Here is an 18,508-nt window from a genome sequence, read left to right on the forward strand (position 1 = left end):
TAACTTATCCACAACAAAAAAGCACAAACGAGAGCGTGGATGACTAAAGATAAGAGAAAGTTAAAAAAAGCAAAATCTATTCATAAAAATAAAACATATGTACATGATTAACAAGAGCAAGGTAAAAATAATTCTTCCAGGTAAAACTATCTTCGAAAATTCGCAGCAAACAAAAATATTTTCTTTTTGTTTTCTTTGAAAAAGTGAGATTATTTTTAAATCATTTAAACTAAAGAGAAGCTATATCGAACATTATCAGGTAACTTGTTGTCATTTATTTACGTCAAAGAAGAACATTCTTTGCTGTGAAATTTAATCACATGATTTAACGACGCAAAACGTTATTGTATTTACACGCTGTTACAAAGCAACAAATGTAAGAAATACTTGACGTCATGCCGGCTGATGCTTTGGTATGTTTTGTTTCTTCCTTTGCATTAACATTATACTCACGGAGTACAAGCAGGTTGGGCGTAAGACTGGTTAAAGATGACACCATCTCGTGCCAGTGCATCCAGGGTCGGTGTGAAGACGTAAGGGTTGTTGTAACCGATATCGTTCCACCCTGAAATGAATTCAAGGCATCAATTATGAACAGGCCGTTAACCTGTGATTGCTAGCGAGGTTAGTCGCTCACGTTCACTAATCCCTTACTCTTGTATCACGCATTCGGAAAATCCATACGGGAGAGTTTGTTGCTCGTATGGGATCAGCTCTTCAGATTATAATTTTGCAAAGTACCTTTACTCAAATTAATAATCAATAACAAATCATTATATTAGCGTCAATGAAAATGTTAATACAACGCCCTCTGATATATTTTTTCTTAGCTGTAAGAATTCTTGAAGGACGAAATAAAGTGTTAAAGGAAAAAAGAAAAAAAAATCCTGCGTGTTAGAATTTGAATAATGAAGATATCGTCGATTCACTGATGTCCGAAAGATTGCCTGAGTGTATGCATTCCGCGAAGCATAGCTCCTACCTAGAAGCGCTTCCGGCCGGTTGCTTTTGACGACGGCGTATGTTCAGGTCACGTGATGAATATATCCAAAATAACCCGTATATATTGCCTTATATGCCGTAACATCAACGAATCCACTGGACTCTTGTACTCAAGTTAAATTGACGACACTTTTTTCAGTTTTGATGATACTTTTACGTTTCAGTATGTTTTGTCACACTTATTACTTCTGAGCTCAGAACGACCCGCGAGTATGTAACACAACACTTTATCATATACCTATGCGCTGTATTGTGTCTGTACTGAGTTCAATGACATGATATATCATGTTGATTTGCATATCAATAAAGTGATACGCCCTGTTGATTTGCATATGATACAAATGCTCTGCGCGTCTATCTTTCTTTCAATTGAATATTTGCATATCAGCAAATTATAGGACCTGTTTATTTGCATAAGAAAGCCTGATACGGTCAGTTGAATGCATACCAGACTACTTACAAGGTGGCGCCCTAATACCCACAAACCAGTCGTGACCGTCAATAGATTTTGATTATTTGACTACGATAATAAGTCAGCTCTCCAAAAATTGGAGAGTTTTGAAGCATAGGGAAATACAGGGTCACTAAATAAAACACACGTGTCGATATCTAATTTAGGGAGCATTCAGTTATTACTGCCGGGGTTGGGCCGGCAAACTCCAGGGGTACCATAAATTTGAAAACTGCAAAGGGAGGGTCATGTTTTTTTCATACAGCTTCAATTTCATAAGTATCCGTCCCGTCAAAAAGCAGTTTCAGTGTTCAGAAATATTCAGAGAGATGAAAATGATTCGCTGTATGATTTCATTTTCTGAAGTCATTTAACTGTAAATCCGAACAAAAGTATAATTATCTGTCACATGAACATCTTAACTAGGCAGCTCTGAGGCTTGTCTTATTGTAAATCGAGCTCACTGAGGGCAATGGACAATTCCTATTATTTACATACTAGAGATTTAGCAAGTTTTGTCAGGGAAATTATTTAACAGTTACCTGTAGACTACTAGTCCATAAAAAGTGAAATTATACTTTTAGGTGAAATTCCATTATCATAGTTGTGGTCAACATCTGAACTTTCAAATACCCTATTTGAATTAAGTACATTTGTATCGATTATCAAACACCTACAAAAGCACAAATGAATTTAGCACTGTAAAAAAATATTCATAGTTTCCCCACAGATTACCAATTGTATTGTGATTCAACATTTCGGTGAAATTCAAAATCCAATTTCTTGAACATATATCCATTTATAACCACCCTAGTCTAATCAAGTACATTAATATTAATAATAGAGAGTACATAAATACACAAATTTACCTATTTTTGTATAGTCTCATCATAGACTCCTATGTATAGTGGATGGACATTTTCAGTGAAATTCCAAAATCAGATTTCTTGTACAAGTAATATGCACATTAACCATCATATTCTGTATTAATCAAGTACAATTATGTTAATTATTCCACGTCTGTATATGCACAACCACAGAAAGTTTTTCATTGGAAAATAATTATTCACAATTTTATCATAGACTCCCATGTATAGTGGAGGAACAATTTTGGTGAAATTCGAAAGTCATTTTGTCCACATACCAGTTGTAACAACCATATTCCAATTAAGTACTTTTATGTCAATTATCAGATATCTGTAAATGTATAGATATAGTTTTGTATTGAAAAAGTATAACATAGTTTTCTCATAGACTGCCATGTATAGTGAATCAACATTATCAACAGCTGATTATCAATTAAATCCAAATATCACACGCTTGCGCAAAAATATTGCGATCCACCTGTTATTTCTGTCCAATTCCTTTGAGCGGTAATTATAAAATTATAGCACGTCAAAAAATCTGAGAATCTTTTTCTTGGATTCTGTCGCCCCTCCCCCAAGAGGTGTATGTGTGTGCAGCTTTACTCAAGCAATGTTTTAGGGGGATCATGAAATTGTTGTTATCTTAAAAGGGAGGATCATCAAATTTTTGGTGCAGTTGGTAGGGGATCACTTATTTTGACTGATTCGCAGGAAGAATTTTCCGGCCCAACCCGGCCATAATAACTGAACGCTCCCTAACCTGCTTGTAGTGCTTCCAATTTGAATTCACTCCAAATGAAAGAGCCAAGCATCACACCGTACGGACATTGACAGCAAATGTTGTGTTTGTTCTTATTTTTCGGAACACATTTTCTATAATGCATTTATAGTAAATCTGTTCCGAAAAATAATAACAAACCCAATTTTTTCTCTTTCCCTTATCGATTTGGAAGTAAAATTAACTTCATCCAACATAACTTTCGTCATCTGAAATATTATGTGATTTTCATGAGACACCGGGAAAACAGTCACTATAACAACAACCTTGCCATTCCACCATGTCTGTCAGCGAAAACCTGCAGGAGCTTTTCAGTATGTCAGATTTGTTAGCTGCGGAGGAAGTTTTGAGAATTTACAATCCGAACCCGAACAACAACATCAACGGTGTGTAGAGTACAAATAAACCGGGAGGAGTTCGCCAATCTCCAAAAAAGAAAAATACCGTGCGAATATGTGACATCCCTCCTGCTGAGCTGGACGACTATCTAGCAGCGTGTTTTAGGAACTTGCCAGAAGGATGGCAGGGACTATGATCCTGATACTCTAACCAACCATCAATGAGGTATTGATCGGTTTTTGCAAGACAGCGGCTACGGAATTTCTATCATACGCGATAAGTTGTTCGAGAAGTCGCCAAAATGCCTCGCAGCCAAAAGAAGAGAACTGAAAAAGCACGGAATGGGAAGCAAACCAAACGCCACCGACAGACTGACTGAGGAAAAAGAAACACATTCTCGTTGAAAAGGAAATTATCTTGATGAAAATTATTGAAAAGGAAGTTATAAAAACGCTGCGTTCAGTTTGGTCATTTTGTAGTAGAGAAGGATATAATGCAAGGTAAAAGCAAAGATAGTATGTTAAAAGTCAATGCAACGGAATGATGAGATACGTATACTAAGCTGATATGAAGTTACGACTCGTGGAGAAGTCTATTTTGCATTGTTAATAATGAGAAAAACTAAATCATATTATATCATGCTACTATGCGCCATTCTGATTGGACGAGAGCTCATTCAACCGATGCTAAAATACTGTTTTAGCACTGATAGCAGTGCTAAAACGGGTCCCGAAACCAGCATTTTCGAATTGCCCTGTCGGTGCATTTGAACGTACCTATCTAAACCATAGACCCTCGAGAAAAACCGAAACAGTCCACTTTGTTTCAAAGACCGAAGACCGAATTTTGATACACAGATAAAGTGTGGGTCTGTAACTCACCTCTCGGTGTAAATAAGTTGGGATCGATGATGAAAGACATCTCTGAAGCAGCACGTTTGGGTATGATGCACACAAATATTAGGGCGACAGCACACCGTGCACTTTGCTTGATATTGCGGGAGTCGAGACGCCATATATAATAGTACCGCTCTTTAAAATGAAGATAGTATTCGTTCATACACAAAGAAATTTACACTTCCTTACAGTAAAGCTATGTCAGATATTCTTTACCAAAGTTTGGCTATAACAGATCGGGTGTCCTAATGATGTAGACCAAGAAGTTCAAAATAACAATGGGATGACTCCTTGCGACTGCGACGATATTTGACATCAAATGCAAGGAGCAGTGTCAGCGTCAAGCTCTCCTTGCATCGGGAAACACACTCAGAATCTGCACAACTGTTCATCACAGTTGCAGTCATCGCAAGACAGGATTATTTTAGAACTGCTTGTTTTCTGGTACAATTAACGTCCAAATTATCCATCAAAAATAGATCCTGTAATGCGCCAGTCAATGAAACCCCCATCCCCCTCCCCACCTCGGGCGATACGGGACAAATGTGGGGGATTAGACCGTGTGTGCCATGAAACTGTGCCCGAGGGTGGGGCAATTGCCTCGTTTTGATCCCCCTATTCCTTTGACGGACAGGCCCAGAAGATGTTCGTAATAACTACTCATGCGCACGTATGGAGGGCCTGAAAATTACCCTGATCCGAGGTCCCGGAACAGTGATTTTTTATCCCGAACCAGAACAAATTACCCCTAAAAGTCCGCAGACCAGTACAAACGGGAGCCAATTTATTTTGCAAGGGAATTTCCAGTGTTTTCCCAGATTGTGTTTTAGTGTCTTTCGACGAAAAATTGGAAACAACGTCCCCCCCCCCCCCAAAAAAAAATACCGAAGTTTCTGAAACCATGGAGGTAGCAGAGACGCACTAAAGCCAGTTACACCATGGCTCCATGGTTACACTCAAACCAAGAGCCCATTGAGATACTACGTCTTCAAGCTACAAAATTACAATAATTATTAGGTCTTTAAGTCAATCAAAAATTTAAAATTTAGTCTTTTTCTTACATCACAACGTAAACTCTAAAGAAAAATCAGTTACTCTATTACAGTTTGCAATTCATGATATGAGCAAGGCGATGTGCGTCCACTAGCCACAGCACTGCAAAAATCAAATGACGGGCCACGTACTCATTTAACATTTAAAATTTAATGCGGTAAAAACCAGACCATAGCCTCAGCTAAAAATATCAGCAACCCCAAAATTGTGTGAAAATATTACATCTCTGTCTATCAAAGTAGTATTTTGCGGTAAAATTCTCTGGAAGGAGTTTCATTACAACTTTCCGATCGTCCGTAGCAAGCAAGCTTCTGAATTTAGAAGGTCACCATGCTGAATTCCTTATTACATCATGGCTCCATGGTACACTCAAACCAAGAGCCCATTGAGATACTACGTCTTCAAGCTACAAAATTACAATAATTATTGCGTCTTTAAGTCAATCAAACATTTACAAATTCCATGCTGAATTTGGCATTCCTTTGAAAGAGAAGGACAAAACACTGCCTATGTTGTATTGGATACCTAAACTGCACAAGAACCCTTACAAACATCGGTTTATTGCAGGATCAAGCAAATGCACTACTAAACATCTGTCACAATTATTGACTATAATTTTAACAACCATCAAAAATGGTCTTTTTCGATATTGTGACAAAGTGTATGAAACGAGTGGGTTGAATCAAATGTGGATATTAAAAAATTCCAAGGAATTGTTGCTTGATTTAAAAGTCAAGAAAAACAAGTACAGGTCAATCCGAACATTTGACTTTTCCACACTATACACCACAATTCCCCACGATAAACTTAAAACAAGGCTGTCATCTCTTGTTAAACAAGCTTTCCTGCATAAAAATGGCAGTAGAAGGTACCAATACATTATCATCAAACATGGGTCAGGTTATTTTAGTAACAACATGGATGCCCTGCACAAATACACAGATGAAGAAATTATTAACATGCTTAATTTCTTAATCGACAACATATTTGTTAAGTTTGGTGGTATGACCTTTCAATAATCTATCGGCATACCAATGGGTACAAATTGTGCACCACTTCTTTCTGACTTATTTCTCTATTCATATGAAGCAGAGTTCCTACAATCTCTCTACAAAGCAGGGTCTAAAAAACTTGCAAGGCGTTTAACAACACGCACAGATATATTGATGATCTGATTAGTCTAAACAATCCAGACATATCAAATTACTTACATCATATATACCCTGATGAATTGGAAATCAAAGAAACCACTGAGAGTAGGAACTCAGCTTCATATCTTGATCTGTTCCTGCAAGTGGGTACGAATGGGCTACACACCAAGCTTTATGACAAAGGGATGATTTTGATTTTGAAATCATAAATTATCCCCACTTATCAAGTAATATTCCATCTGCACCTGCTTATGGTGTGTATGTGTCTCAACTTCTCAGATATTGTAGGGCTTGTGATTCCTACGCGGATTTTCAAGTGAGACACAGCTTATTAGTATCAAAACTAGTGAGACAGGATATGCATCCAAAAGACTCGTGAGGACTTTCAAAAAGTTCTACGGTCGATATTATGACATTGTGGCCAAATATGACACCTCGGTCACTCAAATGATTAGCGACAGCATTCCCGGCTTTGACTTATAACAGTGATTCATATACTGTATCACTTCATACAATATTAGACAATTTTGGGACCAATCCTGACGGGTGTAGCATGCTAGCAGGGTACGCTTACCCATTCCGAACACCTGGTACCACCACTATCAGAGATTCAGGATGGTCCTACTTAAATTTGTAAATCTAAAATGTCCCATGGACCTGGTAATGTATTTCCTTGAATGAAAATGATTATTGGACCAGTTTAATGTCATATTATATAGTCAGGACCCCTAGCTCGATTGTAGTTGACCTTAACAAGAACCGCCTAGCTTGTCAAAACAGCGTTATGGCAATTTGCTATTGCAATCAAAGGAAAAAGAAGTTCCTCTCAGATATTTGGTGTTTTCAACCTATTTTGTACAATTTAAATGGAAAAGAATCAACCGCTGGGCAATTATAAAAATGAAGTGGACTTTATAGCAATAGTAAAAAAAAATATGTCGAGTGTGTGTACAAGAACGTGAGAAAACTACCAAGTAAATGTTTATGCAGTGTGTCGATTGTATTACAAAGATTGGCAGTCTATGCTGTATGTAAATGCCAAGCAAATCTGATAGAATTGCATATATAACATGAGTATGAGAAAGGAATCATTCTTGTATTGTTATGCAAATTTTTGAGGACCAGTGGATTTTACCTTGGGACCAGTGAAAAAAAACAGGTCACTGTCCTGGGACCAGTGGGAAAAAACAGAAATTTTCAGGCCCTTGTAATGGTATGTTGTTGTTCAGAGCGGTAGCATGGCGGAAGGTGGCTGTCAAGGCCATGTTGGCCGGTAAGCAGCTTTTCGACAGGCTATTGATGAACGCGATGCAGCAATATTCTGAGGTGTGTATGACAGTATATTTGCGATTGATGGCTGAAATATCGATAACCAAGTAAATGATTTTCATACGCCGTTCATTCTTATTTTTTGGAAAATTGAACAAACCATACACAAAATTTCCCATATTTTCATATGTGAGCGTGACATTTCGGACGTTCACGATCGTCGACATGATCCAGAACTAAAAAGACCTCCGGGTCAACTCTATTTTTGATAAAACTTAAAGGGACAAAGTCAGCCATTTTTCGTGAATTTAGTTTGATGCGAGATACTGCTTATTTTGATTGACATGTTGAAAGATACTGAATGAATGAGTGACCATACATATATTTGACCCGGTTTATACAAATGAAGTAAAACCATCGCGAAAACAAATTAATGGTCATGACCATGAATTCATCTTCGCGACCGTTTGCATGTATCGTGTCTAAAACCGGGGTCGAATATAAGCATGGTCAGCCATTCATTCGGTATCTTTCGACATGTTAAACAATATAAGTAGTATCTCACTTAAAACAAAATTCATGAAAAATGGCAGACTTTGTCCCTTTAAATTGCTCGTGTATTTGGAAAACATGTTCGGTCACGACGGGATTCCCTTTTATGTCCGCTAAATGTATTATCACATTTATGCATGATGACCCACATAGCTAGGGAAGTTCTGTTTCATCAGTGTGATCATTCTGATCATCTCTTCTGTTGAGTTTTACACAGCATCTTTCTGCCGTGTTTTGTGATGAATAAACACGGACCATCGTGAATTTCGATTCTTCTGCTTGTTTTAAATCAGTGCATGACTGATGTAGAATGTGTCATTGTGTTTGTAACATGAGAGTGAGAAGACAAAAAAGCTTCACTTGTGAGATTGGACATCATGCATCTTGTTTATCAGCTTTAATTAGTTTATTGAGGAGACATGTCTTATGTGATACATCTGGTGTTTTGATCTAATTAAATCATTTGTTCTAGCCTGAAATATGTTTATGCCTGACAACATACAAGCAAACTAAACTGAAAAATAGTTGTAAATTCTTGCTCCAAAATAGGTGAATTACGTGACAGTGACACCTCAACACTTTTATCTGGTCACAGTACAAGTGGCTGAAAAACAAATGCGAAAAGTATGTTATTTCCTGGATCTATTTGTGTTGATCGTGATAGACATTTGTGAACAGCGTAAATGTCACAAAACCCTGTTTTAAATGATAAAAATTGATCTAAAGTTGAACATAAACTTTTTATATTGATGCAGGTTGTTACTACATGAAAATTCCAAAGAGTGGTTGTGTGTAGGAATTTACAAATTCCCCCCCCCCCCATATGTGGGGGATTCACTTGGTTTAGGTGGGGATTTTCCAGATTGTCTTGCCCCAAGGGGTGGAGGATTTGGCATTTTTCACAGGACTAATTTCCAAATCCCCCACTATACCCCGAGGTGGGGGGGGGTGTTTACATTGACTGGCGCATAACTTCACTGTGCCACCACTGAATGTCGCGACGGTATGCGGTACAGAATGAGACAAATATATTTTTAGTATGCAAAAAAAGCCAGGACTATTGTTCTTATATAAAATTACGAAAAAAATTGTTACTTTTTTCTTTTGATTAAGTGTGAGTGCAGCAGGTATTTTTTGACAAGTATAGTGTTCGTGTTGCATGCGAATAAAATGCAATGTCGATATGGACGTGATGCGTATTTATCCTAGGATACTGTGTGCCTGTACGGAATCCCAACTTATAAAAATGCTCGGTCTCGGAGGCAGAATTTCCGACGTTCGATCTCTCAGACGTCCGTTTTCTGCAATTTTGGCTTAGAGTGATGAAAATACCCAAGTAAGACAACAAATACACGCAAGTTGATACAATATAATAGCCATAGCCCTCTTAGCAGTCGGGTATACACTCGATTTTGGTATAATTCGTTCCATATAGCACTCGCCTATCGGCTCGTGCTATATGTCGCGCATTGTACCAAAATCTCGTGTATACCCTCCTGCGGCGGGGGTTATTGCTTAATTCTTTACCTGTGATTCGAATGTTAGTAATATGGGAATTGCAATATTACTTTGACGAATCATGACTCATGCTCGCACAACTCAATATTCGCATCAATTCCTACCTATGGTCATATTTCGAGTCGAACGACGAAGGTTCCTCTCGTCTAAATGTTGCCTTTGGAATCAACCTCCTAAAGTATGAAGGTAATATATACTGCGCTGTGCACTGGGACCAAATTATCCCTATCAAAGTTGTTTCACAATAGAGTATGCTATTTTTGCCACACATATGGCGAGTTAGTGCAGGGCGAGAGTCAAAGCTGCCTTCCGCGTCATGTTGACAATTTCATTGAATTTCTTCGCTGCACGTACAGCAACATATTGATTAATCAGTTGCAGATTCCTTTTCCCTATGTGTTTCCCTATGCATTATAATATTTTGATAATATTTTCATATAGGAACGTTGAAAATACATAACCGATAATATTTATATGCAAAATAGTCGAAAACACAGCCAACAACGCAACGATTGCAAACTCGTCATTCAATACAAATGATCAGGAAATTCAGAAAGAAAAATTATGTCGCTGTTGTTAACGCTTATGTATCGTATTTTTTTCAAATATTGAAAAAAAATAACAGCAAAATTAAAGAGTTAGATGAACGCAGTATCTCAGTATCATTTTTACGATGTGTCGATTTCTCAAACTAAACAATGGCGTGCAATTTCCCTTACAGGTTGCACACTTCTCGCTGATTTCAATTACTCATTACTGAAGCAATGACAGTGATTTCTTTTTACATTCCTAATTCGATTATACACACAACGATCATAAAATTAATCTTTTGAATTTCTTTATGAAAACGTGTGTTCGTTGAAATTTATTCATTCTGATTATTGAAATATAATGTTGCCCCAATAAAAAGACGATATGCAGAAGAAGGGGCTCAAATTCATGCACTCTATCCAGTGAGCGTCTCTTTACTTGTACAGCCCAAGTGGTTGTCAAGTTGTAGTCTTTAGTGCCACCTTAAGGCAAATATCAAGGCTGAAAATTGCAGTAAACTGAGGCGAACGGGGGCAGTCTCGATCGATTTCTTTTTATTGAATACAGGTAGAATGTTAGGCGTCACTCACATATCGTTCCGAGGTCACGATGACGCCAAACGAGTACAAAGTGCGCCAAAATATGCCGAAACAAAGAAGCGTCACCAACACCGAAAAAACGAGTGAAAGAAAGTAGCGGATACGTTGGTGATATGATTTTATAGAAATATTATGTCGTTACCTGAATGCATCGATACGTCACTTAAAAAAATGTATACCGTCGTCGCTTGCGACCAATTCAAAACTCTCTCAGGTAGAAAATATACTTCAGGGTATACAAAACACTCAGGCATACACCTGTCCCGCAGTGTATATAACCAAATAATAGATAATAGCCATTAGAACCATGAATAACCATAAATTATAAATAATAAACAGTATTTCACTCTCGACACTTTTCCCATATGGAAGCCATGGACACCTTTCGGACATATTTATGTTACGTATGTAACAAGAGATAGCAGTAAATGTCAACTTACCAAGATCATCTGCCAAAATAAACAAAATGTGTGGACGTTCGTTTGTGTTGCAGTCGACGAGACCGCAGACCACCAAGAAGATGAAGCACGCAGCTAAGGTTGTTTTCATCTCTGCTGATAGATGCACTCTCTGTAAGATTTTATCGAAATTGAGCTCGGTGCAGAACTATTTAATACCAACTCGACCAGTTGCTCACACCGGATTGGCTATCGCCTTATTGACAACCCTGGGCATGTGTTTATTACGGAGAGACTCGTAGCCTGGTCGACGACTCTTTCAATATTGATATTTGTGACTCTCGTTTGTCTTGATGTTACTTCGTGTGCAATGCTATCTTTCCAGGTATTAAACAGATTATACGGTGCAGTAGTAGTGTATTTCAGATTCTTAAAATTGAGTCGGGGATGCAGCTCTCTTTCACCTTCAGCATCGAAATAAAAATACCTTAGAAATAATGTTTTATGTGGACATCCTAGACGTACTGGATTTAGATACGGAGTAAAAATTTATGTTTTGCTTTCCTTAATAGTTATCTTTAGGCATGATCATTGAAATCCCTGTTTCCTGTAAATTGGACAAAGTTTCTAAGATTTCTATCTGTATGATACCATTAACCATAAACGTGACTTTACATATAATGTACAATGCATTGGTGCTGAATGATATTTGTAACATATGTTATCAGACAAAGTGGTTTCTTTAAATTCATGAGCTTGACCGTTGTTTCAAAAAGGGCTTCGATCGGATACACTCTCTTCCAGTGCACAAATGTTGACCCTGTATTACCCCTATTTGTAGCAATCAACCCTATTTGTAACAAAAGTTAATCCCATATAGGGTTAGTATGATTTCTGTCAGAAAACAAGATTTTTGACATTTTTGACAGAAATTGATGAAAATTGCCTCGAAAAAATTTTTGGTATGTATTTGCAAGACTAGACTATATCTTACGAGTATGCACCTTATCCCTAGGAACTGCACAACAAAATTTAATCTGACGAGCAGTTTCAGAAAAAATGAGTTTCGACAAGGAAAAAAAGAAAATTGTTCCCAAAAATACAAATATGCATATTTCATTAATATTTCAACAAATACGGCAAACTTTTTTTGAAAATTAGGTTTTTATTACAAATAGGGTTGATTGTTACAAATACGGGTAAAAATGTCACCCCTATTTGTAACAATCAACCAACTTTGTAACAAAGCAGTTTCAGACAAAATGAGTTTCGACAAGGAACATGAGGGGATTGGCCGGCACAAACCATTTAGGTAGACTAAGGGACTGGTCAGTTTCTTTGGCCTGGGGGGGGGGGGGGCGGGCGGTGGATTATTTTTCGCCGACTTCAAAAAGTGGCTAACCCCCCCCCCCTATTCCAAATTTTGAAAACAAGGTGACCCCATCCCAAATTTCGAAAACAGGGTGACCCCCGGCACGCGACAACTGTAAAACAAAAGGTGGACATAAAATATACATACATACATAATATATATATATATATATATATATATATATATATATATATATATATATATATATATATATATATATATATATATATATATATATATATTTGATATTAATATATTTATAGTTTATATACATTTATATTTTAGTCATTCTGTGTTTTAATGAAATTGTTGACATGTCAGTTGTAAGATAGGAATTTCAAAGTGTCAATCTTGAAGTTTGAATACATGACATTTTGAATGAGTTGTGAATGTATTTCACATCTTCTTTGCTTAACCAGATGTCCTGAACAGAAATGGATGTCAATCATTAACATCAAAGAGGAAAAAGCAGTAAATCAAAAATTTTGATGGGTGTTAAGACTTGCCAGCCATCCAATTAAATATCCTGAGGAGCCATAGAGAGGCATTTTAGCTTAATCTGATGTGTGCAGTGTCTAAGATGACCTTTTCTTGTAACATTTTAACTGTTATTTTGGTCATAAAAAAGCATTCTACAGAAAACCTGAGACACAAAGGAAAACAGTTGCATCAATGACAATGAAAGATATCTTGTCATGTTTTTATCTCTAAAATAAGTCACTTTATCAAATATATATTGTGAAATATTTGTGTATGTTGCTTTCTCATTCTGAATTCTCATACAAAGTCAGAAAAGTATCAGGAATTTGTCATGCTTTTCATATGAAATGCAGATTTCATAACGGTACACTTTCACTTAGCAAACATCAAGATAATTCTGGCATATATCTCTGATTTATTAAGGTATGGCGTCCGAAGGGCGCGGAGAAAAATATGAAACATCCTGATACCTCTGATATTATTATTATTATTATATCTTTATTTCGGACTTGAGCGTCCATATAATAGTCAAATAAGGCTATAGTATGAAAATTCAGTTACAAAATTAAATTATGGTTGAAAAGATAGAAAAATTGATTATATCTACATACATAATCCAATGGGTTTTCTTTTAAACAGACATTTGAACATAGAGTAACTTATTCCAGTGCTTTACCATCTCTGAGTTGAAATACAATGATTTACATACATTTCGTACAATTGCATTGCTACTTTTCAAAAGTCTTTGTCTCAGGCTGTTTATCTGATTTCTCAGAAGAGCATCAAAGTTGCTTATTCTGTTAGATACAAACATTAGACTCGCGCTGCTCCGTTTCTCATAACCCAATAACAGTCGTGCTGCATTATTGTAAGCAACTTTCAATTTCTCAAGACATTTGCATAATAGCTATTCCATATTGGTCCCCCATACAACTGATAACAATACGCTTTAAATAGAATGCATTTAACATGAAAAGTACACATGTGGAATTTTCTCATTAGCATATTCGCTACTACGTAAAAATATCTCGTCTGCCGCTCAATGTCATCATCATCTCTGAAATGGTCAGTTAACATGAACCCTAGATGTTTTTTCTTAACAACAAAGGTTAATTTAACCCCGTTCAGATACACACATGGAATGCGCCGAATCTTACTGTGATTCGCAAACACGCACATACAGTTAGTCTTTTTACTGTTGAAAATGATGTCGTGAATATCACTATAATGAGTACAGAGATCTATTAACTTTTGTGTACCTTTGACAGAAGGACTAATCAAGCAGATATCATCCGCGTACATTAAGTGATTAACAAAAATGCCACCAATATTACAGCCAGTATTCAAGTTTGATAAGAGAACACTCAAATTATCAATATAGATATTAAAGAGCTTTGGTGATAAAATACCACCTTGCTTTACACCGTTAGTGACAGTAAAACCCTCAGATAAACATGTACCCCAACGAATAATAATAATTTGAGTTCGATACCATTTGACAAGAAATCTGACAAGGTAAATGGGAATTTTACGTTGAATTAATTTCTTGAAAAGCGTCCAATGGTTCACTCTGTCAAAAGCCTTAGAGGCGTCCATAAATGTAATAAATACATTACTACCATGTTGTCTATAATAATTGATAATTTCCTTCAAAATAAAGACGCACATATCAGTGGAATGTCCTGACTTAAAACCAAATTGGTTATCAGTCGTTCCCAGATAAGAATCAATGTGACGCAACAAAACAAATTCAATTATTTTAGAAGCAATAGTGGAAAGTGCAACAGGACGATAATTGTTTTTATCTGTAATATCACTATTTTTGTCTTTGATAATTGGAACAAGGATAGTGTTAGAAAGTCGTCTAGGCAAACTACATGGACAAGCATAGCTGTTAAGCACATACTTAGCAAAACAGAAACTTTCTGACTGGCAAATATAAAGTGCTCAGCGGCAAGATAATCTGAACCAGACGTTTTTCCAGTCTGTAGCTTACTAATTGCATCACTTATGTCACCTGGTAATACAGTGAAATTGTCTTGCAGTGAACAACTGTTCATAGCATCTAAAACAAATTCCTGATCCCTATTATTGTTTACAGAATTATAAATATCATGATAATGGTTACGCCACATCTCAACAATATTTGCATCACCTGTACATCCATTAACATTATTTGGCCTACTCAATTTTTAGTATTGTTAACAGACTTCCAAAATTTGTCATAATTGCTAGAAGACAGATTTTTCGCCATAGCATCGGCTTTCATCTGTTCCTCATTACGGCGACACAGACGCAGAGCATACTTAAACTGCGCATGCGTGCGGCGTTTAAGGTCATACAATGGACCTGTCCTGGGTTTACCAGAATCACGCCAGAGCTTAAACGAATCACGTGCAATAGAATGAATCTGTCTCACATTGTCATTCCACCCTGGAATATTAGAATTCGTACTTTTGGTGGGTGGTGTAATTTTAGTGCCAGCAACATATAAACTATCAATAATATTGTCATAAAACTTCAAGATACAATCAACATGATTGGAATTATTACAATGAATATCTTTACAACATAGTGCTTCCGTTGGAATATCAACTTCAGAAAGAAGCCTATCTGAATTCACATAATACTCATTGCGTTGATTAGTACTAACCTTGGACCAGTTTAAGCGTACCTCTGTATCATTCTTAACCGAGTCATTACTTTCACATGAAGGTATGGTACCAATGTCACACTTAATACTAAGTGGAAAATGGTCAGAAACGATTACATCATACAAAATTTCTACAGACTCAATACATTGATGAGCTGCGTATGAAGAAATACAATGATCTAGCCAGGATGTTGTGCCATGCACGTCACTAACATATGTGAAAGAATTTTCTGGCAGTAAGACATTATCTGACACAAAAATACGGTGGCCCAAAACTACCTGTTCTCCGCATTCAAAGTCTGCGTCGCAATCAAATGTTTTTCTCTCACATATGTCTCTGCATTCAAAGTCTGCGTCGCAATCAAATGTTTTTCTCTCACATATGTCTCTGCATTCAAAGTCTGCGTCGCAATCAAATGTTTTTCTCTCACATAAGCTTATGTCTCCGCATTCAAAGTCTGCGTCGCAATCAATTGTTTTTCTCTCACATATGTCTCCGCATTCAAAGTCTGCGTCGCAATCAAATGTTTTCTCTCACATATGTCTCCGCATTTAAAGTCTGCGTCGCAATCAAATGTTTTTCTCTCACATATGTCTCCGCATTCAAAGTCTGCGTCGCAATCAAATGTTTTTCTCTCACATATGTCTCCGCATTCAAAGTCTGCGTCGCAATCAAATGTTTTTCTCTCACATATGTCTCCGCATTCAAAGTCTGCGTCGCAATCAAATGTTTTTCTCTCACCCGTCTCCGCATTCAAAGTCTGCGTCGCAATCAAATGTTTTTCTCTCACATATATCTCCGCATTCAAAGTCTGCGTCGCAATCAAATGTTTTTCTCTCACATATATCTCCGCATTCAAAGTCTGCGTTGCAATCAAATGTTTTTCTCTCACATATGTCTCCGCATTCAAAGTCTGCGTCGCATTCAATTGTTTTTCTCTCACATATATCTCCGCATTCAAAGTCTGCGTCACAATCAAATGTTTTCTCTCACATATGTCTCCGCATTCAAAGTCTGCGTCGCAATCAAATGTTTTTCTCTCACATATGTCTCCGCATTCCAAGTCTGCGTCGCATTCAATTGTTTTTCTCTCACATATGTCTCAGAGGTATGCCTCAGTGTACGTTATTCCGCGAAGCATAATTTCTATCGAACAGCGCTCTCAGACGGTCGCTATTGACAACGACGAACATTGTATCAAGTTATTTTCAATAGATTATCGATCGAAAATTTGTTTGGACGCCGCTTGTGCCGGCCGGGCGCTCATGTGTTGAGGTCACGTCATAAACATTTCCACAATAACCCATATATTGACTTATACACTTAAATATCAACATTGAAGGTATCCGTTGGTTTCCTGTACTGAAATTAAATCGACGACAATTTTTTTTAGTTTTGGTGATACTTTTACGTACGTTTCGGCACATTTTGGCGCACCTCGGCGTAGTTTGGCGCCATTGTGAACGGGGGACTACACGCGAGTGAGCGAGACAACAATGTATCAATTTCGGACAAAAGGATATCGATCGATAACGTTCACTGCACGATTACAGTGGAGACTCTACGCCCGTTCGCCTCTGTTCTGTGTTATTCTTGCAGTTTACTGGGATTTTCATAGTTAATATTCGCCAAAGTTTGGTATAAATTACAACAACCTGACTGGTATTTGGTCTGTATAATTTAAGAGACGCTAACCGATTAAAATGGGTCAATATTAGACCCTGATTCTGCATATGCAAACGCTGTAAGATCGCCATTTTATTGAGGGCAAGAGCAAAAATTCAGCGATCGGAAAAATAAAATGCAACTAAAACAAGTTTCGTCGAGAAATTCAAAAAACTAAAACGACAGCAATTTTGTATATATATCAAGGAAACACCGTGCCACTTTTCACTATAATTGGTTCAGAATTGAGAAATTTGAACGAGCGATAGTTGTACGGTCTGTTCAGTACATTAAATGCAATTGTTTTCTATGGGAAATCGAGCAGAGTAGACACATCATAAAATGAAAAATACATCTGAAAAAAACCGTTGGTTTCATTGAACGAACGTACTGTTATCATGTGACCAATAGATTTACGCCATAAAATGGCAACCCCTCCAAACGGACGACCGATCAAAATATTTTCACCTGTATCAACAGGGGACTCCCCATAGTAGTCAAACTCTTTATGAATACGAGATAAAAACGAAATGTCATCTTTAGTCAGCCAATGCTCTTGTAATAAACAAATGTCATGAGTATCGCACACTTCTCTAACAGTTTCAAGTGAATTCTTGATAGAGCGACAGTTATACGAAACGATCCGAATATTCTCCATCTAGGATTTACGGGGTTGGTAAAATTTCCGAATAAGGACACCTTCCAGCCATACATCGGGGGACATCAAGGACGCAAAATTTTCGGATTTTACGGCGACACAAAACGAAGCATATGTGTCATATTTGGTTGGAAGTTTTTCACAATCACTGATGTCAATACGCATAGTTTCCTTGATATACCGCACAAGGTGTTCAGTGTTCGTCTCTGGCTTCAGTCGACTCACGAAGACGCGTTTACTTTGTGACGTTGCTTGTTGAAGTCCAGTGTGCTTTCT

At 37.2% G+C, this 18,508-nt stretch overlaps 1 protein-coding gene across 1 annotated transcript in view; it reads right to left on the reverse strand.

The window, feature by feature from the left end:
• LOC139129273 (arylsulfatase B-like) overlaps positions 1–11,619 on the reverse strand; it is a 36,172-nt gene extending 24,553 nt beyond the window's left edge. Inside the window, exons 1-2 of the mRNA XM_070694918.1 lie at positions 11,446–11,619; positions 454–565 (exon numbers count right to left, since the gene is read on the reverse strand). Coding sequence (XP_070551019.1) covers positions 454–565; positions 11,446–11,554 — 221 coding nt within the window. The 5' untranslated portion in view covers positions 11,555–11,619. The remainder of the gene's footprint in view (positions 1–453; positions 566–11,445) is intronic.
• Positions 11,620–18,508: the final 6,889 nt, after the last annotated feature.

Source organism: Ptychodera flava, chromosome 1, assembly GCF_041260155.1.
Source record: "Ptychodera flava strain L36383 chromosome 1, AS_Pfla_20210202, whole genome shotgun sequence".
NCBI classification, from domain to species: domain Eukaryota; kingdom Metazoa; phylum Hemichordata; class Enteropneusta; family Ptychoderidae; genus Ptychodera; species Ptychodera flava.